The following is a 22,067-nucleotide window of genomic DNA, read 5'->3' on the forward strand; positions in this document are numbered from 1 at the left end:
GAAAGGCCTAGGGCAGCAGTGGTCAGCAAACTCATTGGTCAACAGAGCCAAACATTAACAGTACAACAATTGAAATTTTTTTTTTGAGAATCAAATTTTTTAAACTTTTTCTAATGCCATTTCTTCAAAATAGACTCGCCCAGGGCATGGTATTTTGTGGAAGAGCCACACTCAAGGGGCCAAAGAGCCGCATGTGGCTCTTGAGCCAAAGTTTGCCAACCTCAGGCCTAGGTTATCAGCCACTGCTCTTCAAGTCACCCTGGAACTAATGCTTCCAGCATTTGTCTTGTAACTCAGTTAGCTCTCCATCCTCCTGATACAACTCTTTTCACTTCAGCAGACTTTGTTTTGTTGAGTCACTTGCACTTAAGAGTCCTGGTTAATATCCTACCTCTTCAGACCCCTGTGTCTGCATAACTGAGGAAGGCACCAGACCAGGCAACTGAAACAAGCAGAGGAGATCTTCATTACCCTAGGGGCCTCAACCACACTCCCCACTCCTTCCCACTCAAAGACCCTGGGCACAACCCTCCCCACCAACAGGACAAGACCCGGCTCATTCTCTGCTGTGATGTCACAGGTTCCTAAACATTCCACAGTATCCTGGAGACTAAGGCGAGGGGAGCTGAGGGGCCTTCAGGAGGAGGTCCTCCTCCTTCAGCTGAGGGAACATGGCAGCGAATAGAGGAGCGACCCTCTTTGTCCTGCTGCTGTACTGCTGTCACAGAGCTGAGCAGCCGGTTAACACGTCTTCAGGGATAGTCGCAGTGGATCGTGTGGCAGGTACAAACATGTTCTGTCCTCCCTGGGTTCTGAATCAAGCAGGTGGTGGCTTTCTGCCACAGGTCCCTTCTTCCCCATCTCCCCAAATTTCCCACTTATCCCTGGGGGAATGAAGTAAGTTGAAGCCCTTTTTAAAATCTGGAACTCCATGGGAGATTAGCATAGCATACATTATGTATGCTAAGTTTTTATTATGGAAGTGTGTGTGTGTGTTTAAAATATATATATATTTTTTATTTCAGAGAAGCAGGAAGAGGGAGAGAGAGATAGGAACATCAATGATTAGAGAGAATCATTGATTGGCTTGTCTCCTGCACACCCCACACTGGGGATCAAGCTTATAACCCAGGCCAGGAATCGAACTGTGACCTCTTGATTTAATGCTCAACCACTGAGCCATGCCAGCTGGGCTATTATGGAAATTTTGTAACTTACCCAAAAGTAGAGAAATAGTATAAATAACCTCCATTACCCAGTTTCAATTATATACAATTTGCCATCTTATTTTTTACACATATACACACACACACACATTTGTTGTTACTGGTAATATTTTAGCCTGTCCAAGATGTCTTAAGATTTCATGAAAATGTTTTCTTGCTAAGATAAGGGCCTTTTTCTTTTACGTATTTACAATGTCTTTAAACACTGACAAGAATAACAAAAGATTATATAAAGGACTGAATATGGGCTCATACCTGACCCATACTCAAATCTCTCCATGCTCTCAGAATGTCTTTTTGCAGGTGGTTGGTTCCAATCACACCCTTTAGTTTTTACCCTTTTGTCCTGATCACTTAACGTATAGAGAAATGGAACAGTGGGACAGTGGATGGGAGATGGCCTCCTGAGAATATGACTCAATGGTAGAGCGGTCAGAAGGCAGCAGAAAGGGGAAACTTCCATGACCCCCTTTTCTGCCCAAGAAATTACATATTCAGACCACCTACTCCCTTCTCCCCCTTCCACTTCCCACAGAGGTCACCAAAGATGGGACCTCAAGAAAAGAGGCCTGAGAGGATCCCCCAGTCCCAGGTCCCAAAGTTGGGTGAGCAACACTGAAGAGTCATCCTGAGTAGCTCTCCTGAAAGCAGGACACATGGATCCCGGCCCTGAGCCCAGTGGTGCATGCCCTCTCCCACCCACACCGGCCTGGGGGGCAGTCCAGCCTGGCCTTGGTCTGGGTGAAAAGGCAGGGGGTCTCCGGGACCTGACTATGTCATAAAAGAAGCTAACATTTCCAGCTTTCTTTTCATAAGGACACTTCGTTTTGAGGCACTTACCAAGAACAGTGTCTTTTGAGGTGCTGGGATGATGAAGGGTCTAACAGGTGAGGTATGTGTGGTCACTCCAGGCTGTTGTCATCCCTCCAGCCAGTTCAGTCCTATGTATGCCTTTCTGGCTCCCAGTTCCACACCCAGGGATTAAATGGACGCTCCTGCTGCAGCCCTAAGCCAGCCTCTCCCCTCCCCAGATCTGGTCTCCTTGTCAGATACTGAAAACCTTAGGTTCCCTCCAAGGTCTGCCCCCCCCCCCCCCCCCCGCTTGAAAGACCAATTAGGGGAAGTTTCTAAATCGTTTTCTCAAAAGAACATTGGTTGTCCTTACTTTGCTGCTGGGATCTTTCTGCCTCAGTGGGCGCTGTGGCCATTGGCCACACGGTTGGGGCTCACCACAAGGAGAGGAAGGGGAGCAGAAGCCATGGGCCTTATGAGGGAGGAGGTTACAGCCTTGTTTTCTCCAAATTACCTGGATCTCGGCCGCAGAACTCAGCAGTGAGCCCTTCCCCACGGCCAGGATGGGCACCATGCAAATATGGAGAAAGAATAACCAATTATCATGATAACGTGGGTGCTGGGCCGGTTTAAAACTGAAAGGTGACAACAAGCAAAATCCGATACAGCAACTACCCTTGACAATACACTTCAGAAACCATGCAGATATTACAAAACATAAATATTTTTTCTGCATACGCTTACTGGCTGACTTGCACAATACTTCCATTATAATTATGGGACAGACACAAAAATGAAAAGAATATTTTTAACAAAGTGCTTGCACGATGCAGCTGTACCCATTCTTAATGACGCATTAATGTCTTCTCCAAAGAGAACTGTACTTTTGTTTGCTTCATTTACCGAAGGTCAGCACACTGGGAAGCGATTGTCATCGCAGCACAGACCTTTTTACATCGTTTTCCTGTATTGTTCTAGGCCCTCCGTGCGCAGATGAGTCAATTGGTATGCAGATTGTCCATCATTAAACCCATTTGAAAATCAGCCTTGTCATTGGTTTAGTGTTGGAACTTCAGTGTCTGCAGACGCCACTTAAATGCTCTGAGCTGCAGCAAGGGGAAGGTGGCCCTGCCTCGCCAGTCCTTGGGGGCTGTCTCCTCTCTCATCAGCCTGCCACTGTTGGTGGTGGTGGGAAGAGCATCAGGTATTAGACCCATGGGGTCAGACAGGACCTGGGTTCAACCATCTTGGTACTTGAGTTCTGGCTAGGAAGTTGTTCAAAGCCAAGACTCAAACTATAAGAGAACGTCTATAATAATAAAAGCGTAATATGCTCATTAGATCAGGCATCCTTCCAGATGTCCTTCCTTTCAGACAAAGCCGCAGTGAGCAGGGCTGAGGCAGAGGTGGCAGGTGGGGGCCAGGGCCAAGGCCCTTGCATGAATTTCGTGCATCGGACCTCTAGTTTATTTAGAAAATCAGAGGTAGAGGTAGTAACTTGTAAAAGAAATGAGCTTAGAAAAGAAGTTATAGAGGCAAAGGAAGGATCCTTAGAGCTTAGAAGTGAGGAAAGTAAAGGAACATGCATGGGAGAATAGGGAAGGAGAAGGGAAAGCTAGGGGTGCTCTCAGCAGAGAGAACACACTGGGACCTCCCTTCTAAGGGTTTTAAGGGTGGAGATTTTAGGGGAGATTCCAGGGGAAGATTTCAATAGAATATTCTACAGCTTTCCAGGTATATCCCTTTAGGGTCAGGGTCTCCTCTGATTGATTGATCACTGCCAAGGCAGGAGGTCATTATTCATGTAGCTGGTCCTGAGGTCAGCATGGCGTCACTTGTCTGGTTTTGCTGCTTTTCAGGGCCTGGAGCTGAAATACAATTGAGGCCTAGATATTATCTCTAGGAGCAAAAGATCTGGGGTCTAAACCACATCCAGGGATATGGAAGGTTGAGACCAAACCACATGAACAGCTGTATGCTAGGGGAGGAAAGGTTACTCTAAGGGTGAGGTCCCAGGCTACAAAAAAAAAAAAAGCTTTGTGCCCTGGTGACCACCTCTACTCATGAGCTGGGTTAGCAAAACTTAAACAAAATAAACTTTAAAACAAAGGCTATAATAATAGACAAAGAAATACATTGCATAAGGATAAATAGATCAATAAAACAAAAGAATATAACCCTTGTAAACATTTATGTACTCAACATAGGAAAACCTAAATATATAAAGCAAATATTGATGGACATTAGGGGAGAGAACACCCTCATTGACATCAATGGATAGATCTTCCAGGCAGAAAATCAACAAGGAAACAGCAGCCTTACATTACAATTAGACCAGATGAATTTAATTTATATTTTTAAGGCATTTCACCCCAAAGCAATAGAATATTCTTTTTCTTTTTTCAAGTGCACATGAAAATTTTCCAGGATAAGACAAAAGACATGTCTTAATTAATTTAAGAAGATTGAAACCATAGCAAGCATACTCTCTATCATAATGGTATAAAACTAGAAATTAATTATAAGAAAAAATATAAAACACAAAAAATATGGGGGTGAAATAATATGATACTAAACAATGGATGTGTTAACAATGAGATCAAGGAAGAAATCAAGATACCTTATGAAAATAAAAACACAACTATGGGACATAGCAAAAGCAGTTTTAAGAGGGAAATTCATGGTAATACAGGCCTATCTAAAGAAACGAAAAAAAATTTTTTTAAATATATTTTATTGATTTTTTACAGAGAGGAAGAGAGAGGGATAGAGGGTTAGAAACATCAATGAAAGAGAAACATCAATTAGCTGCCTCTTGCACACACCCTGCTGGAGATGTTCTCGCAACCAAGGTTCATGCCCTTGACTGGAATCGAACCTGGGACCTTTCAGTCTGCAGGCCAACGCTCTATCCACTGAGCCAAACCGATTTTGGCAACAAGAAAAATCCTAAATAAGCAAATTAAGATTATACCTGAAAGAACTAGGAAAAAAACAATAAACAAAGCCCAAAGTGAGTAGAAGGAAAGAATTAAAGATCAGAATGAAAATAAATGAAATAGATTCTAAAAGGGAACCACAATATATAAGATCAATGAAACCAAGAGCTGATTCTTTGAAAAAATAAACTAAATTAATAAACCTTTAACCAGAAAGAAATAAAAAGTATCCAAGTGAATAAAATCAGAAATGAAAGAGAAGTGACAACTGACATTAGAGAAATTCAAAAGATTATAAGAAAATACTATGAACAATTTTATGCCAACAAATTGGACAATCTGGAAGAAATTGATAAATTCCTAGAAATATGTGATCTTTCAAGACTAAAACAAGAAAAAAACAGAAAATCTCAACTGACAATTTACTACCAATGAAAGCAAATTAATAATTTAAAATAAAAAAAAACTCGCAACAAACTAAAGTCCTGGACTGGAAGGCCTCACAGGTGAACTTGAGCAAACACCCAGCAAAGAATTAATATCTATCTTTCTCAAACTATTCCTCAAAACTCAAGGAGGGCGGTCTCCCAAGCTCACTTTAAGAGGCCACTACTTTTTTCATTTCAAAACCAGACAAAGACATTACAATAAAATTATAAGCCAATATCCCTGATGAATATCAATGCAAAAATCCTCAACAAAATATTAGCAAACCAAATTCAGCAATATTTTAAAAAGATCAAGTGGAGCCAAACTGGTGGCTCAATGGTTGAGCGTTGACCTATCAACCAAGAGGTGATGGTTTAATTCCTGGTCACGGCAAATGCCTGGGTTGCAGGCTCAATCCCCAGGATGGGCCATGCAGGAGACAGCCCATCAATGATTCTCTCTCATCATTGATGTTTCTATCTCTCTCTCCCTCTCTCTTCCTCTCTGAAATCAGTAAAAAGATATTTTTAAAAAAGATCAAGTGGCATTTATTCCAGAGATGCAAGGTTAGTTAAATATCCACAAATCAACATGCTACACTACATAAATAAAATGAAGGATAAAAATATGTGATCATATCAATAGATACAGAAAAAGCATTTGATAAAATCCAGCATTCATTTATGATTTTTTTTAAATGTCAGGAAAGTGAAAATAGAGGCAACACACCTCAACATAATAAAGACCACTGTTATGACACCATAACCATTGCTAACATCATACTGAACAGAGTAAAGTTAAATATGAGACCATTCTGTTGCAGAGATTAGGGGGTCTTACACCTGCCATTTATTTATTTAGCCTCCACCACAGTTCAGGAGCATATTTCCTACATTCACTGCTTTATTTGAACCTCATAAATAGCCCAATGAAATACAGACCCCATTTTACAGAAGAGAAAACTGAAGATGGGAGAGGCACAGGCCTAAGGTCACATTCCTATAAGAGTAGAACCAGAATGTGGTTCAGCTCTGCTTGGCACAAAGCCCTGGACTCTTACCTTATACTAGGAATCTCCTAGGAGGAGTCAGAAGGATGTAAAGGAGAAAACAATGCCGCTTGATGTAGAAATCAAGAATGCTGTTCGTGCCTACACGAGGACAGCTTGGGGGAAGACTTGGAGGAGACAGAATGACGGCAGGGTCGGAAAGAAGTATGACTACACGCGGGGCCAGGTTTCCAGCCTCGTATCTTTGGGAGTCAATGCCTATTGTCCAAGGAATCTGGATGGTTTCAGGTTTTCAGAAATTACTTAGAAAGACAGTGGTCTCCCCACCCCAGACAAGGTTCTTTAGGAAGCCAACTCCCATGTCCATGGAGTCCCTGGCTTCCTGTTGCCAGTAACTACATTCACAGGCAGGGGTCCTCAAACTTTTTAAAGTGGGGGCCAGATCACGGTCCCTCAGAGAGCTGGAGGGCCGGACTATATGAACTACTAATTCCTACTGTAACACCTCGGCTGCGCTCACTGCCCAAAAAACCTGGCGGGCCGGATCAGACTCCTCTGCGGGCCGCATGTGGCCCGCGGGCCGTTGTTTGAAGACCCCTGGTAGAGCAAAAGGGTTTGGGTTCTGCATCACTGGCTTTAACGTGTCTTGTGTGCTTTTCCCAAGATGAAATTCTAGTCCAAGAGATATTGAATCCAAATAAATCATCCAGGTCAGGAACAACCAAGACAGCATCAACATCATCACCAGCAATGCTCAAGGGAAAAAGCAAGTATACGTGGGTTGTTTTTTTTTAACTCTCTAATCACAAGTATTCCTAAGGGCCTTTGGTATTAAATGCACAATCCCATCATGTTCACATTCGTAAGGCCAGCTTCTTCTGGGGCAAAAGCAAATGGAGTTGTGAAAGAGGCGGTTGTCCCAAACCATTTCCATAACCTTCCCAAGACTGGGGAGATCAAAGACAGACGGGCAGAGACAAGTTTCCTTCATCTTGAGGTGGTCTCTGGGGTGCATGTGCACAAGTGGGGTTCCACCACTGCAGGAACAGGGGGCACGGGAAAATGGGAACTTTCCATGAGCCAACACATGTGATGCTCACCTAAGCTTCTTACAGAGCAGGGCAGTGACCATGACGGGATCAGACTAAGGTCTGAAAAAGCACGTGCCCAAGGCCAAACTGCTGGTAGAGAATAAAATCAAAGAACATACTTTTCAAAAAATACAGCTGCATGTTGTTCAAAATGAACATAAAAAACAAAGAAGCACACACACTGAGAACCAAGACAGAATATTTGGTTGACACCTGCTAAGGAGAAAGCCAGGCACCAGAAATCCACACGCAGTGTGTGAAAATGCATAAAGCAGCAGGGAAGTTCCGCATTTTCTTGAAAGTTTGCATCCAGATATAAATTCTAAGTCCTTGCACTAGCTCACCCAACGTCTGCCCAGACCCACACTGCTGGGTTCAAGGCACTCAGATGATGCCTGACTCTCTGGTTACACATTAACTTCCCAACACACATTTCCACCCTAATGTTGTAAAATAAATTATAGACCAAAATGTTTATAAGTGTGTAATCAAGAAAACATTTCTTCATTTTTTTTCCATCTTCTTCTTCAAAGAAACCGTCATTGATGAGAATGCGGAAGATTATGCTGAACCACCAAATAATGCACACTCCTCTCCTAACAATGAGGACCAAAGGTTCAATAATGGTAAATGCAACCCGATAGCTCCCTTGCCTGAGTTCAGAGCTTAGTGGGGATCACAGAAAGGCCCGACAGAGGCAGGTGGAGATGGCTCCTTTTGGGAGGGTGAAAAGCCAGGTTGTAGAGCATGGCCATTTCACCAAGTCAGACACATTTTCCGTCTCTGTCAAGGCCCAGAGACCTCCAACCTCCCATCCTTGTCCAAGGATCTGACCCTAGAAAACTAGGGCCCAGAGGAGCTGGCAGGAATGTCGTTCCTGCAGGCAGGTGGATGCCAGAGGACAAGGAAGGCACTGTCACACTGCCCACCCCCTCCCTAAGTTTCAGTTAAGTCACTGCTCCTCCTCTGGGGTAGGGGAATGGAAAGTGCCCTACTAGGTCTTCCCCCTCCACCCCCCCACCCCAGAAGTGGAAGAAATGCATCCCTCTGGCAGACAATTTGCTAAAACGAAAACCAGTGTCATTGTTTTCTTGTCCAAATTATCCCAGGTTTGCCTTGGGTGTCTCTTGCATTTTGTTCCTCTGTCCTTTTAACATGCCCCATCCTTTCTGAGCATATCCCTACTTTCTGGCACCATGAGGTGTTCTAGGGCCTGTTGTTGTATCGTCCCTGTCTCGGACCTGGAATCTGGTTTCTTTTATTGAAGAACTGCACTGGAAAAAAAAAACAAAAACAAAAAAAACCAAGAACTGGGTGCTGAGTCAATTCAGTAGAATGACATTGCTCCCAGCAGATGGAACTGGAAATATATGAACACACAGAGATGCATGCAAGACACACAGGCACACACAGATATGCACACACACAGGCATACACAGATGCATGCACACACAGACCACACAGATGCATTTACAGATACATCATATTGAATTCTCTGCCTCTCTCTGTCCCTCCTTTCTTTTTCTGAAACCACTTGATACCTCTGATCCCACCCCAGCAGTGCAGGGTTCTCTCAGGGTCCCTTCTGTTCCTTCCTTGTTAAAAACCTGGCTTCCATTTTCTTTTTATTATTATTATATTATTATTATTAAATTATTATTTGCTGGCTTCCATTTTCTACAATATATTTAACCATTTTAAAAAATATGTTTTATTGATTTTTTTACAGAGAGGAAGGGAGAGGGATAGAGAGCTAGAAACATCGATGAGAGAGAATCATCGATCAGCTGCCTCCTGCACACCCCCCACTGGGGATGTGCCCACAACCAAGGTACACATCCTTGACCGGAATCGAACCTGGGACCTTTCAGTCCGCAGACTGACGCTCTATCCACTGAGCCAAATCAGTTTCGGCTATATTTAACCATTTGCTTAATCCTAGAGCTCTAGGATTGTTATCCCACACTCCCAGGAAAATCAGATTTACCAATAGGAGAACAATGCTTGTGGGTAGTTTTTTGTCTCTAGTCTCACAGTCTATAGTAACATACTGTTTTCCAGAGTTTCCTTCCTTGCCTGTTCATTGTGTGTTACTCATTTCTGATAAAGTCAGGGCCATTTGTTACTGTTGCATCTCTTTTTGATTCCCACATCCTGTTGATTTTAAATGTTAATTAATATTGGACTACATATGAAACATTACCATTGTTTTTTAAGTCATAATTATAGAAAAAAAGTATCCTATATAATAAAAAGGTAATGTGAAAATTGACCCTACCAGTAGAACAACTAGCACAACCACTCGACCAGCCACTATGCAGCACATTGACCACCTCTTGGTCCCTTTCCCTGGCCGGCAAACACCCATCACCCAATGGCAAATGGGGACCTGAAGGAGGTGACAGGGGAACGGGTGCACCAGGCCAAGACTCCCGCCCCATCAGTTGCCCCACACACAGAGGGCAACCCATTGAGGGGGCAGGGCCAATGAGCAGGCAGGGGCAGCCGACCTCATGGTTCCTTCCCCCTGCCATCAGGTTTTGATTGCCCAATGGCGAACAGGGAACCAGGGTGGGTGGCAGTGGAGGGCAGGGTTGGCCATGGGCAGCCAGGGAAGATGGCCCTGATCACAGGTCAGGCCTAGGGACCATACCCATGCATAAATTTCGTGCACTGGGCCTCTAGTGTATATATAAAATTACCACTCGCCCATCACCCAATCAATTCCATAGGTAACCTATCTCATTCATTCTGTTCTACCATTCCTGTATTTCCTTTTGCACAGATGAGGAGATATATGCATATTCATATACCCCTACTTTGTTACATGAGGTGTATACATCCTTCACAACACTGTAAACTGGAAATCATTATCACCTGGAGTACACCACAATGTGTGTGTATATATATATAAACTGTAAATCTAGAAATCACTGTAAACTGGATTTACACTGGATTTAGCACTGTAAACTGGAAATCACTCAGAGTATACCACTGTATATATGAACCATAGTGTGTGATCTTTTCACGTGTTTTAATCTTCTGCGATGACAAACAGTGCTAAAATAACTAGTCTGGTGCAGAGGCCAGAACTGAGAGAGAAGACCAGTGAGAGATGAAGTTAAATGAGAGCAGGGGCAAGTCATGACCCATGGACCATACTGAGTGGTTTGGACTCTATTCTAAAGGCAGTCAGAAGTCTGCATAGGCTTTTAAACAAAGAAAAGATCAGATTAGATCAGTTAAGGTCAGAATTGAGCAACCTGTACCCTGCCTGTAGCACAATTGCTGAATTGGGAATAAATGAGACCAAAGATGACCTTCCAAGTAAATTCGATATAATAAAAAGCTAATATGCAAATAGACCAAACAGCAGAATGACCAGCCGCTATGATGCACACTGACCACCAGGGTGCAGACGCTCAACGCTGGCGAGCACAGCAGCAGTGGCAGGAGCCTCTCTTGCCTCCTCGGCAGTGCTAAGGATGTCTGACTGATAGTTTCGTCCAGGCTGAGGTACCAACCTCACCCCCAGAGTGCATGAATTTTATACACTGGACCTCTAGCCATAAATAAAGCAAAAAACTAGTATAATCAACAAGTAAATTCCCAAAGTCATGAAACAGCATTTGTAAATTTCCTATTCTTAGGCAATAAGGTTTAAGAGTGTTCATTCAGGCCATTTCAGAGTTGTCCTTTGGAATGCCAAATCTGCTGGTTTTCTCCATGTTGGGTTGTGGTATGCCATCTGCCTGTCACTTAATCATTTCCCAGGAACATGCAAGCAGCATTCTAATCAGTGGCCTGCACTGACTCATCTTGGCCCTTCCAAGGGACTCTCAGCAGAATGTCTCTGCTCATTCAAGGGAATGTGACTGCATAATAGTGCTTTGCACTTCCTAGCACATTGCCAAGGGGTGCCTCAAAGCATTTTGCACACAGTTAATTAAGTTAGTCTAGTAAGTGCAGGGGAGTCTCCAGCCTCTCAGCACCAAGAGGTCTGGGTGGGAGGGAGTGATGGGAGTGAAATGTAAGGCCTACCTCCACCTCTGGGACACAGGGGCTCCTGGGGAGATGTGCAAGACAGTGAGCCCTCCGTGTCAATAGGGGGATGCATTAACATATGCAAATAAAGAAATAAGAAATATGTATTTTCTTATTGTTGGAGATGACCTCCAGGGTAAATTCTTAGAATTGGAATAGCTGGGTCAAAAAATGAATGACTAATAGTCATAGGGTACCTAATTCCATATTTATATCACTTTACAAAACTCATTTTGTAATAAATCATAAAAAAACAATATTAACTTTCAACTTAACCATTTATTTATTTATTATTTATTTATTTATTTTAAATTATCTTTGTTGTTGAAAGTATTACAGATGTCCCTCCTTTTTTCCCCATTAACGTCCTCCTTCCTGCTCCTGCCCCTCCCCAGGCCTTCACTGCACTATTGTCTGTGTCCATGGGCTATGCATATATGCATATACATTATTTGGTTAATCTCTGTCCACCTCCCCCTTTTTTTAACCTTTTAAAATGAAGTGTGGACCAAAATGTTCATAAATGTGTAATCAAGAATATGTCTCTCCTTTTCCCCCATGTTTTCCTTCAAAGAATCCAGTGGTAATAATAGTTACCAAGTCGGTGGTTCTGTGGATCATGGTGAGTCACATCTCTCTTCCAGCAGAGAGCACAGGATTTTCAATAGTAGTAAATGCAAACTGGTGATCACTCCTTCCTGCACTCTATAGAACGTGGGAGGGACAGAGGATGGGAAAGTCTTCCCCCCAGCCTCCCCAATGGTGTGTTCTCATACTATTATACTAAACTTTCAGCAGACTTATGAGTGAAGAGTAATATTTAAGTGTCCTTTTAATCTGAAATTCTATTGATATAATTATAAGTGAGTTTGACTAACATATATATAGTGGCTTTTTATATCATGTTTGTTCATTTTGTTCATGTTCATTTTTATATAATTTTTGTGAATGTTCTGTTTATTATGTTTACTTTTCCCACTAGGTTTTTTGGTCTTTTATCCTCAATGTTGAATTCTTTATATGTTAAAATACTACACCTTTGTCTGAGCTATATGTGACAAATATCTTTTGTTAGTTGTCTTTTAACTGTTTCTGAATTTTTCATGCAAAAATTTTCATGTAGTCAAACTTATCCACCTTTAATTACCTTTAGCTTTTGAGCTGTAGTAGTTAGTGGGCATCACTGCCTTGCTCATGATTTTGGCAGAAATGCCTCTAGTGTTTACCTAATAAGTAAAATTCTGGCTTCAAGAATTTTATGTAAAGAAAGTATCCCTAAATTCTTTGACATTTTGTCAAAGTATTTGTCATCATCTTTGGAGATAATCATTTTTTTAGCTCTATTAATATGATGTATCAAGATTTTCTAATATTGAATCAACCTTGCATTTCACCGCTGGGTCATGTTGATTATTTTCTTAAAATGGTATTGCATTCTGCTTGTTAATACTTTATTTAGCATTGCTGCACCCAAATACATAAGTCACATTAGTCTATAGTTTTGTTGTACAATCTTTATCAGGTTGAAGTATCACTGTTATATCTGCTTTATAATATAGAATTAAAAGTTTCTCCTCTCTTTTAGATTCTCTTAGACAATTTCTAGAGCACTGGAACCATCTGGTCTTTTCAGATTTGTTAGAAATGCCCTGTGAATCCATCTTATCCTGTTATTTTTCCCCTGGGGTACTTACTTAGAATGTTTTCTATCTTTTCCTAGGTTAAGTGATTAATTTCAGCTTTCTTAATCAAATGGGGTCAATTTTAGCAATCAATGTATTTCCCTAGAAAATTATCTATTTCTTATATGTTTCAAATGTATTTGCATGGAGATCTTCAGATTGTCTTGTGAATTTTAAAATGCCATTTGTTTCCATTGCTATTTCTCTCTTGTTATTTCTTATTTTGTAAATGTATGCTTTTGTTCCTCCATGATCAGTTAAACTAGTAGTTGTTCTAGTTTATAAAAATTTTTAAAATCCAGGGTTTTAATAAATTAACTCCACTACATTTCCATTCTGTACCTCTTTAATTTCTGTCTTTATCATTAATTTTTCCTTCTTTATGCTCTCTTACAGATCACTTTGTTGCCCTCTTTCTAGGTTTTAGAGCTGAGTAATTTTTTATTTTACCAATAAGTGTTTGGTGCTCTGCTCCTTTAAACATATTCCATAGATTTTTATATATAGTATTTTAATTAACATTATTTTTTTCAGAAATTCTATAGGTTTAGTTTGTACTTCCCTTTTACCCAAAAGTTGTCTAATAAATGTGTTTTCTAATTTCCTAGGGCCTTTTGTCTTTGTTTCTATTAATAATTTCTACTTTTATTATACTGTGATCAGAGAATATTGTTTTTAATAGCTCTACTTTGAAATTGGCTTACTTTTTTTTTTACCTAATATATAACCAATTATGTGAATATTCCATGAGCATTTGAGAAGATGTATTCTCTACTATTGAGATATAAAGGGTACTTAGTATATATTTATTATATCTATCTAATTGATTAAGTTAAGTGTCCTGTCTTCTTATACTTATCACCTTAATCTTTTATTGAGAACAGCATACAAAAGTGTCCTATTATAAAGATGTTTCTGTATATGTATTCTTGCATTTTCCGCAGCTTTTGCTTTATAAGTGTGATTCTTGTGCTATTTTCTGCATAGATTTTCATGATTGTTATATTTTCATTGTGAACTCTAGCTTTTAGTATTAAAAAGAACACTTCTTTGTCATGGTTAGTGCTTTAGGCTTGATTTTACTGTCTGATAAAAGGAGTACTGCTATTTTCTTTCTTATTGTTTCAATTTACTAACATATCTTTGTCTATTTCTTTACTGTTTTTCATTTTTTTTAAATTTTTATTGTTGAAAGTATTTTGTATGTCCCCTTTTTTCCTCATTGACCCCTTCTAGCCCACCTCAACCCCTCCACCCCCGGCCCCAGGCCTTCACCACACTATTGTCTGTGTCCATGGGTTATGCATATATGCATACAAGTTCTTTGGATGATCTCTTCCCATCCACCCACCCTCCCTGCCTTTAATCATTCAGCATCACTTTAAGTATACAGACTATTCTTGAATCTTGTTCTCTAAAAAGAATTGCCAAAAAAAATAAATAAATAAGTTAAACCCATTTACATTACTAATGTGACTGACATTTGGTAGAAAATGTGAGAGTTACACATTGATAGGAGTCAATTAAAATTTCATCAAGGATTTAAAATGGGAGGACTGGAGAAGTAAAATGTAAGAAGCAATAGTGAACCAAAAATGTCCTGTTAACTATGAGCGTAAATCCAAGGATTTCCTGAGTAAAACAATAACAGTGAAGCAATTTATACCTCATTGCAATTTATTTGACATATCATGAGTGCTGGTTTTCCCATAATTTCAAACAGGTGTTTCTGCATGCTGGCCAAATAGACTGGCCAAGTTTAAGAGTGTCTGCACAGTGAGGGGTTGGCATAAAGTTCTCTCTCATATCCACGGCCACCATTTTCATATTAGTACAAGGATATTTTTCATTGCACTAATATAATGTTTTCTACTTCCTCGTCAGGCATTGGTTCCCTCTCTTTTTGCTCCCAACAGTCTAGTTTGGATTTGGGATGCACTTAGGATGACAGGATACCAGAGCCAGGAGAGCTCTAGATGATCCCCCAGAACAAGTTAGACGTCAGAGGGGAATGGGACGGCAGACTGGCCCACATAACCCACGGACAGCTAGTGGCACTGGTTGCAGGCTTATCCCTTTTAACGAAAAGCAAACTGCAACATGAAGTCCAACCCTCCCAACAGGGGCAAGGTTCACAGACACAGAGCCTGAGCCTCAGCAAAAGGCATCCCTGGGAGCCTGATCTGCAATTAGTGCTTTGCTTCCTGTTATTTCCTCCTACGGCCTGAGTCAGACCTTTTCATTTTAAGAAAAAGCTAAATGGATGTGGTAAGACAGCTCCCAATTTAGCTTGGTGTTCCTAAAAATTAAGGGAAAGATGTAAGGTGTAGCTGGTGGGACCTTGGTTTCCTGAGAGAACAGCACATTCATGCTTGGTATCGGCGCCTACCACCTTGGGTTGCAAGAGTCCCTGTGCATGTCCACTGCCACCCCCAGGAGACTGTGGCCTCCTGGGGGGAGTGCTGTGTCCTCCGTGTCACCCAGCATTTTATAGAGAGCAGGTGCCTGTTGATTGAATGAATGAAGGAATGAATGGGTGAATGAATAAATGAATGAAGTGTCACAACCTTGGGATTGGCAAAGATGTTTCTATGGAAATGTGTGGCATTAACAGACTCATTAACACAGAAAAAAAAAAAAGGCTAAATTCCATAATAGAATTCCACCAAGCCCTGGCCTGGTGGCTTAGTTGGTTAGAACATTGGCCTGTATGATAAAGGTTACTTTCAACGTAACCGTTTATTTGATTTATTTATTTATTTTAAATGACTCTACAAGCAACTCCAACACAATTTGACAGTGTTGCTCTGTTTTGCAAAACATGCTGAGTTCTGAGGTCCTCACCCACAGGTGCTTAGAATTTGGTCTAGGAAATGGGCCAGGGAAATATACTCATGCAGAGTCCCTCCCAGCCCTGTGCAACCCCACACTGTTCCTCTTCCCTAGCAGCAGGACCAGTCCCACACAATTATTGGTAGAAAGGGCTTGACAGAAGGAAGGGCGGGGAAATTACCCATTTGTGAACCGTGTCCAGGTCCAAGGACAGGTCCCATCACTCAGGAGCATTAGCTCCAGAGGAGGAACTGGTCTTCACCACCAGGCAAGAGGGCCCTTCCTGCACCCGAGTGACAATGTAGTTTCGTGCTCCTGAGTGTAGAAAGTGTGAAGGTGTAGGTTTCCACCTCGGCTTGAGCACAAGCCACACATTCTTGGTTCTGGGCTCGTGGAAGGAAAGGATGTTTTGAGGGCCTCACCTGAGGCTATGCGACCATCACGAGTCTGTGAACAGGATGCTGCCTCCTCAGAAGTTTTAAAGAAAAGACTTTTGGAATTATGCCTTACTTATTTACCAAAGCTTAACCATTGTATTTTATTTCCCCCCACCCCCTCACAGGCAAAAAGAACTCAAAAAATGATCCTGATGAAAGTATATCAGTTCTGGACAAAATCCTCCAAAAAATTGGAAAATTTTCAGGTAAACTGGAATAATAGATAAGTGGATTCCCAGTTCTGGGTTTATTAACTTAATATGAAGAGAAGTAAAAACATCTACTCAAGAGATGCACATGCCTTGTGAACAGCTCTCTGAAAGAGCAGGTGACACAGTCCTGGGTAGATCAGCTTGAGCTCCTCAGGAGTTGCCTGGTGGGTGTCAATGCAGGGACACCTGGTCCAACAAGTCCAGATTTGAGGAGTCATGGGCCACATGTGGGTATTTCCTCTCCTTCTAAACCTAACTGAGCAAGAGACTGTCCCTCTTTCTCAGGGAATAACTGAGGCAGGGGAAGCTGCTGTCAAGCATACACATTGCAGCTATTGCTGTCCCTTGTGACCAGACCCAAGAAGGTCCAAACCACTGGTCACATCTGCCTCTCACTGCAGGCAGCCTCCCACCTGGGGCTGCATCTCATATCTCTGAGGGTCTCTTATCTCCTGCCCTTCCCACTGCCTTTTCTTTCTTTCTCTTTCTTTCTTTCTCTTTCTTTTCTTTCTTTCTTTCTTTCTTTTTTTCTTTCTTTCTTTCTTTCTTTCTTTCTTTCTTTCTTTCTTTCTTTTTAAATATATTTTATTTATTTTTTACAGAGAGGAAGAGAGAGGGATAGAGTTAGAAATATCGTTGAGACAGAATCATTGATCAGCTGCCTCTTGAACACCCCCTACTGGGGATGTGCCTGCAACCAAGGTACATGCCCTTGACGGGAATCAAACCTGGGACCTTTCAGTCCGCAAGCTGACACTCTATCCCCTGAGCCAAACCGGTTTCGGCCCCACTGTCTTTTCTGATATGACTTCCTAACTGGGAAGTTGGTCCACACATCTTCCCCATGGCTTCTGTTCTTGGCCCCATGCTCTCCCTGGAACTTTCAGATCATCTCTGAGCCTTTTATCCAGGCCAGTCCTCCTCCTGTCCTCTCAGCATCTCTGAGTTAGACTTTGTAGTCACATCGATGGATTCATTATGTCCAACATTCTACATCCCACACATCTGTCCACACACCCTAAGACTGCCCCTAACTGGCCTCATTCCCCCATCCAGACTCCTCCTCACCATCTCCTTCCAGTTCACACAGCCCCAGGAATGATTGAAGCTGGTTTCAGGCTTCTTTAGTGTCTGCAGCTGGGGGACCTCCATGACAGGCTCTGAACTGCATCTCATGGAAATGAGTGGAACACCTCAAATTTATCAAGGAAACCTCATTTCTCCAAACAGGAAATCTTTCCAGTAAATTGAAGAGGACAAGCAAAGCTCAAAGAGCAGAGAGTGGTCAGCGTGGCCATCAGCTCCGAGAGATCTCCGTGAAGAACGAAATCCTGACTGAATGAGAACACATCCATCCACCCCATTCTTAGGAATAAAGAACATATGTATACACATATGTATGTATGGTTAACCATTTGGTAGAAGGAAAATTTTTTTATTCATGTGCTAGAGGCCCAGTGCACAAAATTCGTCCCTCAGCCAAGCCTGCACCCTCTCTAATCTGGGACCCCTCAGGATCGGGCGTACACCGGCAGTTGGATATCCCTCTCACAATCCGGGACTGCTGGCTTCTAACCGTCACCTGCCTGCCTGATTGCCTCTAACCATGTTTGCCTGCTAGCCTGATCTCCCCTAACCACTCACCTGCCTGCCTGCCTGATTGTCCCTAACCGCTTCTGCCTGCCAGGCTGGTCATCCCCTAACTGCTCCCTTGCTGTCCTGATTATCCCCAACTGCCCTCCCCTGCCAGCTGATCGCCCCCAACTGCCCTTACCTTCTAGCCTGGTCGCCTGGTGGAAGCTGCATGAAGCAGCAGCTGGGATCTGTCCCGCAGCAGGGCTGAGGGAAGTCTGGGAAGCCGAGTGGAGCAGAAGCAGGGACCCGATCCCGGGAGGGCTGAGGGAACTCTGTAGATGCCATGGGGAGCAGCAGCAGGGACCTGCCACCTGGCAGGGCTGAGGGAACCTGGCAGCAGGTGAGTGGAGCAGCCGCTGGACCTCCCGCATACCCTGCCCCACCCCCCTCCATTAGACTCGGGAACTGTGGCGGCAGGTGCGCAGAGCAGCTAGCATGTGCATGTTGCCATCTTGTGACAGCATTATGGCATGAAGTTTAATTTGCATATTGCCTCTTTATTATATAGAATTCCCAAGTAGAATTCATTTACTTAAATATTAAGCTAAAAGGTATGCATTTCTTTTTATTTGTGTCGGCTTTTAAAAATATATATTTAATTGATTTTTCACAAAGAGGATGGGAGAAGGATGGAGAGTCAGAAACATCAATGAAAGAGAAACATTAATCTATCAAATGAACACTCAGCCCTTTAGCTATACGGAGTTCAGGATATGGCTGATCACTGCTCTTGCTGTTTTGGCTCCTACTTGGCACCATGCAATGTTGGACCCATGGACGGTGAGACACTGAGGGGTAACTCCCCGCCGATGTGCTAGAATGGCTGCAAATGCCTCTGAGCCACCTCTGCTCTTCCTGATGGGGTTGCAGTACTCCTTACCATGCACAAACCCATTTCCCTTGGGTTTGTTCTTATCTATGTCCTCCTCAGCTCCAAATGCAGAAGCTCTGCCTTGTTTTCAGAAAAACCCTGCCTTCTTTGCAGGTGTCCGGATGTAGCTCGCAGCTCTGTCTCTCAGATTGGTGGCTCTCAAAATAAGGTTCCTGGATGAGTAGCATCCACAACTCCAGAGAAATTGTTAGGAGCAAAATTACCCTGCTCTGCGACATTACTCCAAGCCATTCTGGTGCCTGCATAAGTTGAGAGCCACTGTCGCTGCCTATTATAGTCTAAACAAGCATGTCAAACTCAAAGGCTAACACAGGCCAAATAAACGAGGCATGCAGCCCGCAGGCCACGAGTTTGACATGCTTGTTCTAAATCGTAAAATAAGCTGAAATGCTGGTGGACAGTCATGTATTCAAATCTCCCTGCTTTCCACTTCAATTCCAAATGAAGTTACCTCCATCAACAAGTCAGCATCACAGGCCAAAGGTTGTGTTTAAAAGAACTTATTTCAATCCTGCATCTTCTGAGGCCAAGGGACCCAAAGCATCCTCTCACCTGTAGTGATACTACTGAGAAACTTAAAACGCCAGATGAAAAATTAAAAAAAAATAAAAACTAGAAAAAGTAAGTAGTTGAAGTAGTCATTTAAAGAATCTAGATAATATGCTTACATGTAGTTGACTCTAGAGCCTCTGTCTTCACTCGTATTTTAACTGAATACCCATCAGCACATCCCTTTAATGTAGTCGCCAAAGCATATGCTCTGCAGCTCAACCGCTCCAGGAATCCCACTCATCTTTCCAAAAGATGCTGCTTTTGTGTAATTCCCACACCAGAGCCTTGCCAGTTGCTGCTGGTGAACTCCTCGGTGTACCCCTCACGAAGGCTTTCCTGCAAGCAGGAGGACTGAAAGCAATGGGCCACCCAGTCTCTCACTGGCCTGGCAGCTTCTCTCTTCAGCCCAGCCTCCAAGTGACTAACACAAGCCCTTCGCGGGCCCGTGTTGGCCCCACGCCCAGCGTGTCGCCGCATGTGTCCACTGGTCTGGAGGGCTTTGCTATCAGTGTTGGGCACCATCGTCATCACTTTGATTCTAAGGGTCAGCTTTCTCTTCTTCCAGAGATTGTGCTGCCACAGAGAACTGCATTTTCTAGAAACAGCCCTGCAGAGAGAAATATGTCTCCTGGTGTGATCAGGAATAAAGCACTTCTTTCCCCGAGGATGCGGGAAGGAGAGTGAGCCAGCACACCTATTATTCCCACAGTCTCTCTGAAAAATAATCTGGTGGCCTTTTCCTTATTTAAAAAAAAGGGGAGAAGGGGTCCTCTGTATGGTCCTCTCTCTCTCGTTCTGCCTTGGAAATGGAAATAGTGTCAGGCAGCCCCAGGGCCATCACCCACAGAAGCATTGCTTACAAGCTGGCTGGCTGCATACCCATAACATGCACACACGTGCACTCATGCAGACACATTCATATGCATGTCACATGTGTGCACAGAACACACCATGCATGTGAACACCTGTGCATGCACACATGAGGCCATGTGTCCTACCACTCAGCACTTTCTGTGGCATGTGCTAGAACTGCCACGCACAGAAACCATCATGTCCCTGCCTGGCACGTCTTGGACCTGTCCACTCAGTTGCACAGGCGAGGCCAGTGCTCATGAGCTCCATGTGGCCAGCATAAGGCAGGCCATCATGCCACCCTCACAGATGTGCCCAGCTTGACCTCAAATCCGTGGTCTAGAGCAGAGCCAGCAATCACTCTCTATAAAGTGCCAGACAGAAAATACTTTAGGCTTTGCAGGTCATATGGTCTCTGCTGTGACTCAACTCAGAAACAGTAGTGCAAAAGCCGCCAGATAGTCCATACAAATGGGTGTGGCTGTGTCCCAATAAAACTTTATTCAAAAAAAAACAACAGGCAGATAGCCAGGTTTGGCCCACGGACACAGCTCGGGCCTGCTCCTAGCAGCACGTCCAATAGAATTTCTCAGTGAAGAAAATGCTCTCTGTGGGCACTACCCAGTGCAGGAACCACCAGCTGCTTGGGGCCCAGGAGCATTCAAAATGTAGCTAGTGTGACTGAAGAGCTGAATCTTAAAGTGTGTTTAATGTGAAATAATTCAAATGTAAATGGCCAATGTGGCCGCTGGCTCCCCGCTTGCACAGCCCAGCTCCCAGTGAGGCCCTGAGATGCCCGGGATTGCAATTTGCTGTGGGAGTTCAGAGCTCATCTGCGACCTCCATTAGAACCCTTTTTGCGTGTGCATAGGGGCGCTTTTGCCGGCATTACCCTTTCTATCCGTAATCATTCCTTTAAGACCCGAAAAAGGTTTGCTTCTTGTGGCAGACTAAACGGCTGCATAGTTTTATATGAAAAAGGGAAATTTTCATCTGAACCTTTAAGAGGCTCAAAGTGGCAAGCCCAAAACACTCTTGAAGAAACACATTACTTTTTAAATGGCCAAATCGACTTTAGAAATATTTGTTAGAAAATGTTTTTCAGCTAAAGATCCCACATGATGTTTTTCAACTGAGAACGCACTTTACCTGCCTGATGCTCAATCGCTGATAATAGAGCTTCATAAAGGCAGCCTGACAGCCCCGCACAGCAGAGGCCCGGCAGGCAGTACCGGCGGGGAAGCCTGTCACCACGTTGGGCCAGTGGACAGACATGCCCAGGAGGAACGGCTGGATGAACCTAACTCTGCCTGGCCCACCCCATGTCCTTAGCAACACCACATCCCCAGGGTTGATATCAAGTGGTGGTTGTTTTTTTTTGTTTGTTTGTTTGTTTTTTTAAATATGTTTTTATTGATTTTTTGAGAGAGTTGGAATAGAGAG

General features: G+C 43.0%; 1 protein-coding gene across 1 annotated transcript; it reads left to right on the plus strand.

Annotated features, from left to right (window-relative positions):
• The first annotated feature begins 671 nt into the window (after positions 1-671).
• On the plus strand, positions 672-18,036 carry LOC118730386 (sperm acrosome-associated protein 7). The gene is made up of 6 exons (XM_036458334.1): positions 672-783; positions 7,060-7,161; positions 8,020-8,112; positions 12,105-12,152; positions 16,607-16,687; positions 17,924-18,036. The coding sequence occupies exons 1-6, from the start codon at positions 672-674 to the stop codon at positions 18,034-18,036; spliced, it is 549 nt and encodes a 182-aa protein (XP_036314227.1).
• The last annotated feature ends 4,031 nt before the right edge of the window (positions 18,037-22,067 follow it).

This window comes from Pipistrellus kuhlii, unplaced genomic scaffold (assembly GCF_014108245.1).
Source record: "Pipistrellus kuhlii isolate mPipKuh1 unplaced genomic scaffold, mPipKuh1.p scaffold_m20_p_3, whole genome shotgun sequence".
NCBI classification, from domain to species: Eukaryota; Metazoa; Chordata; class Mammalia; order Chiroptera; family Vespertilionidae; genus Pipistrellus; species Pipistrellus kuhlii.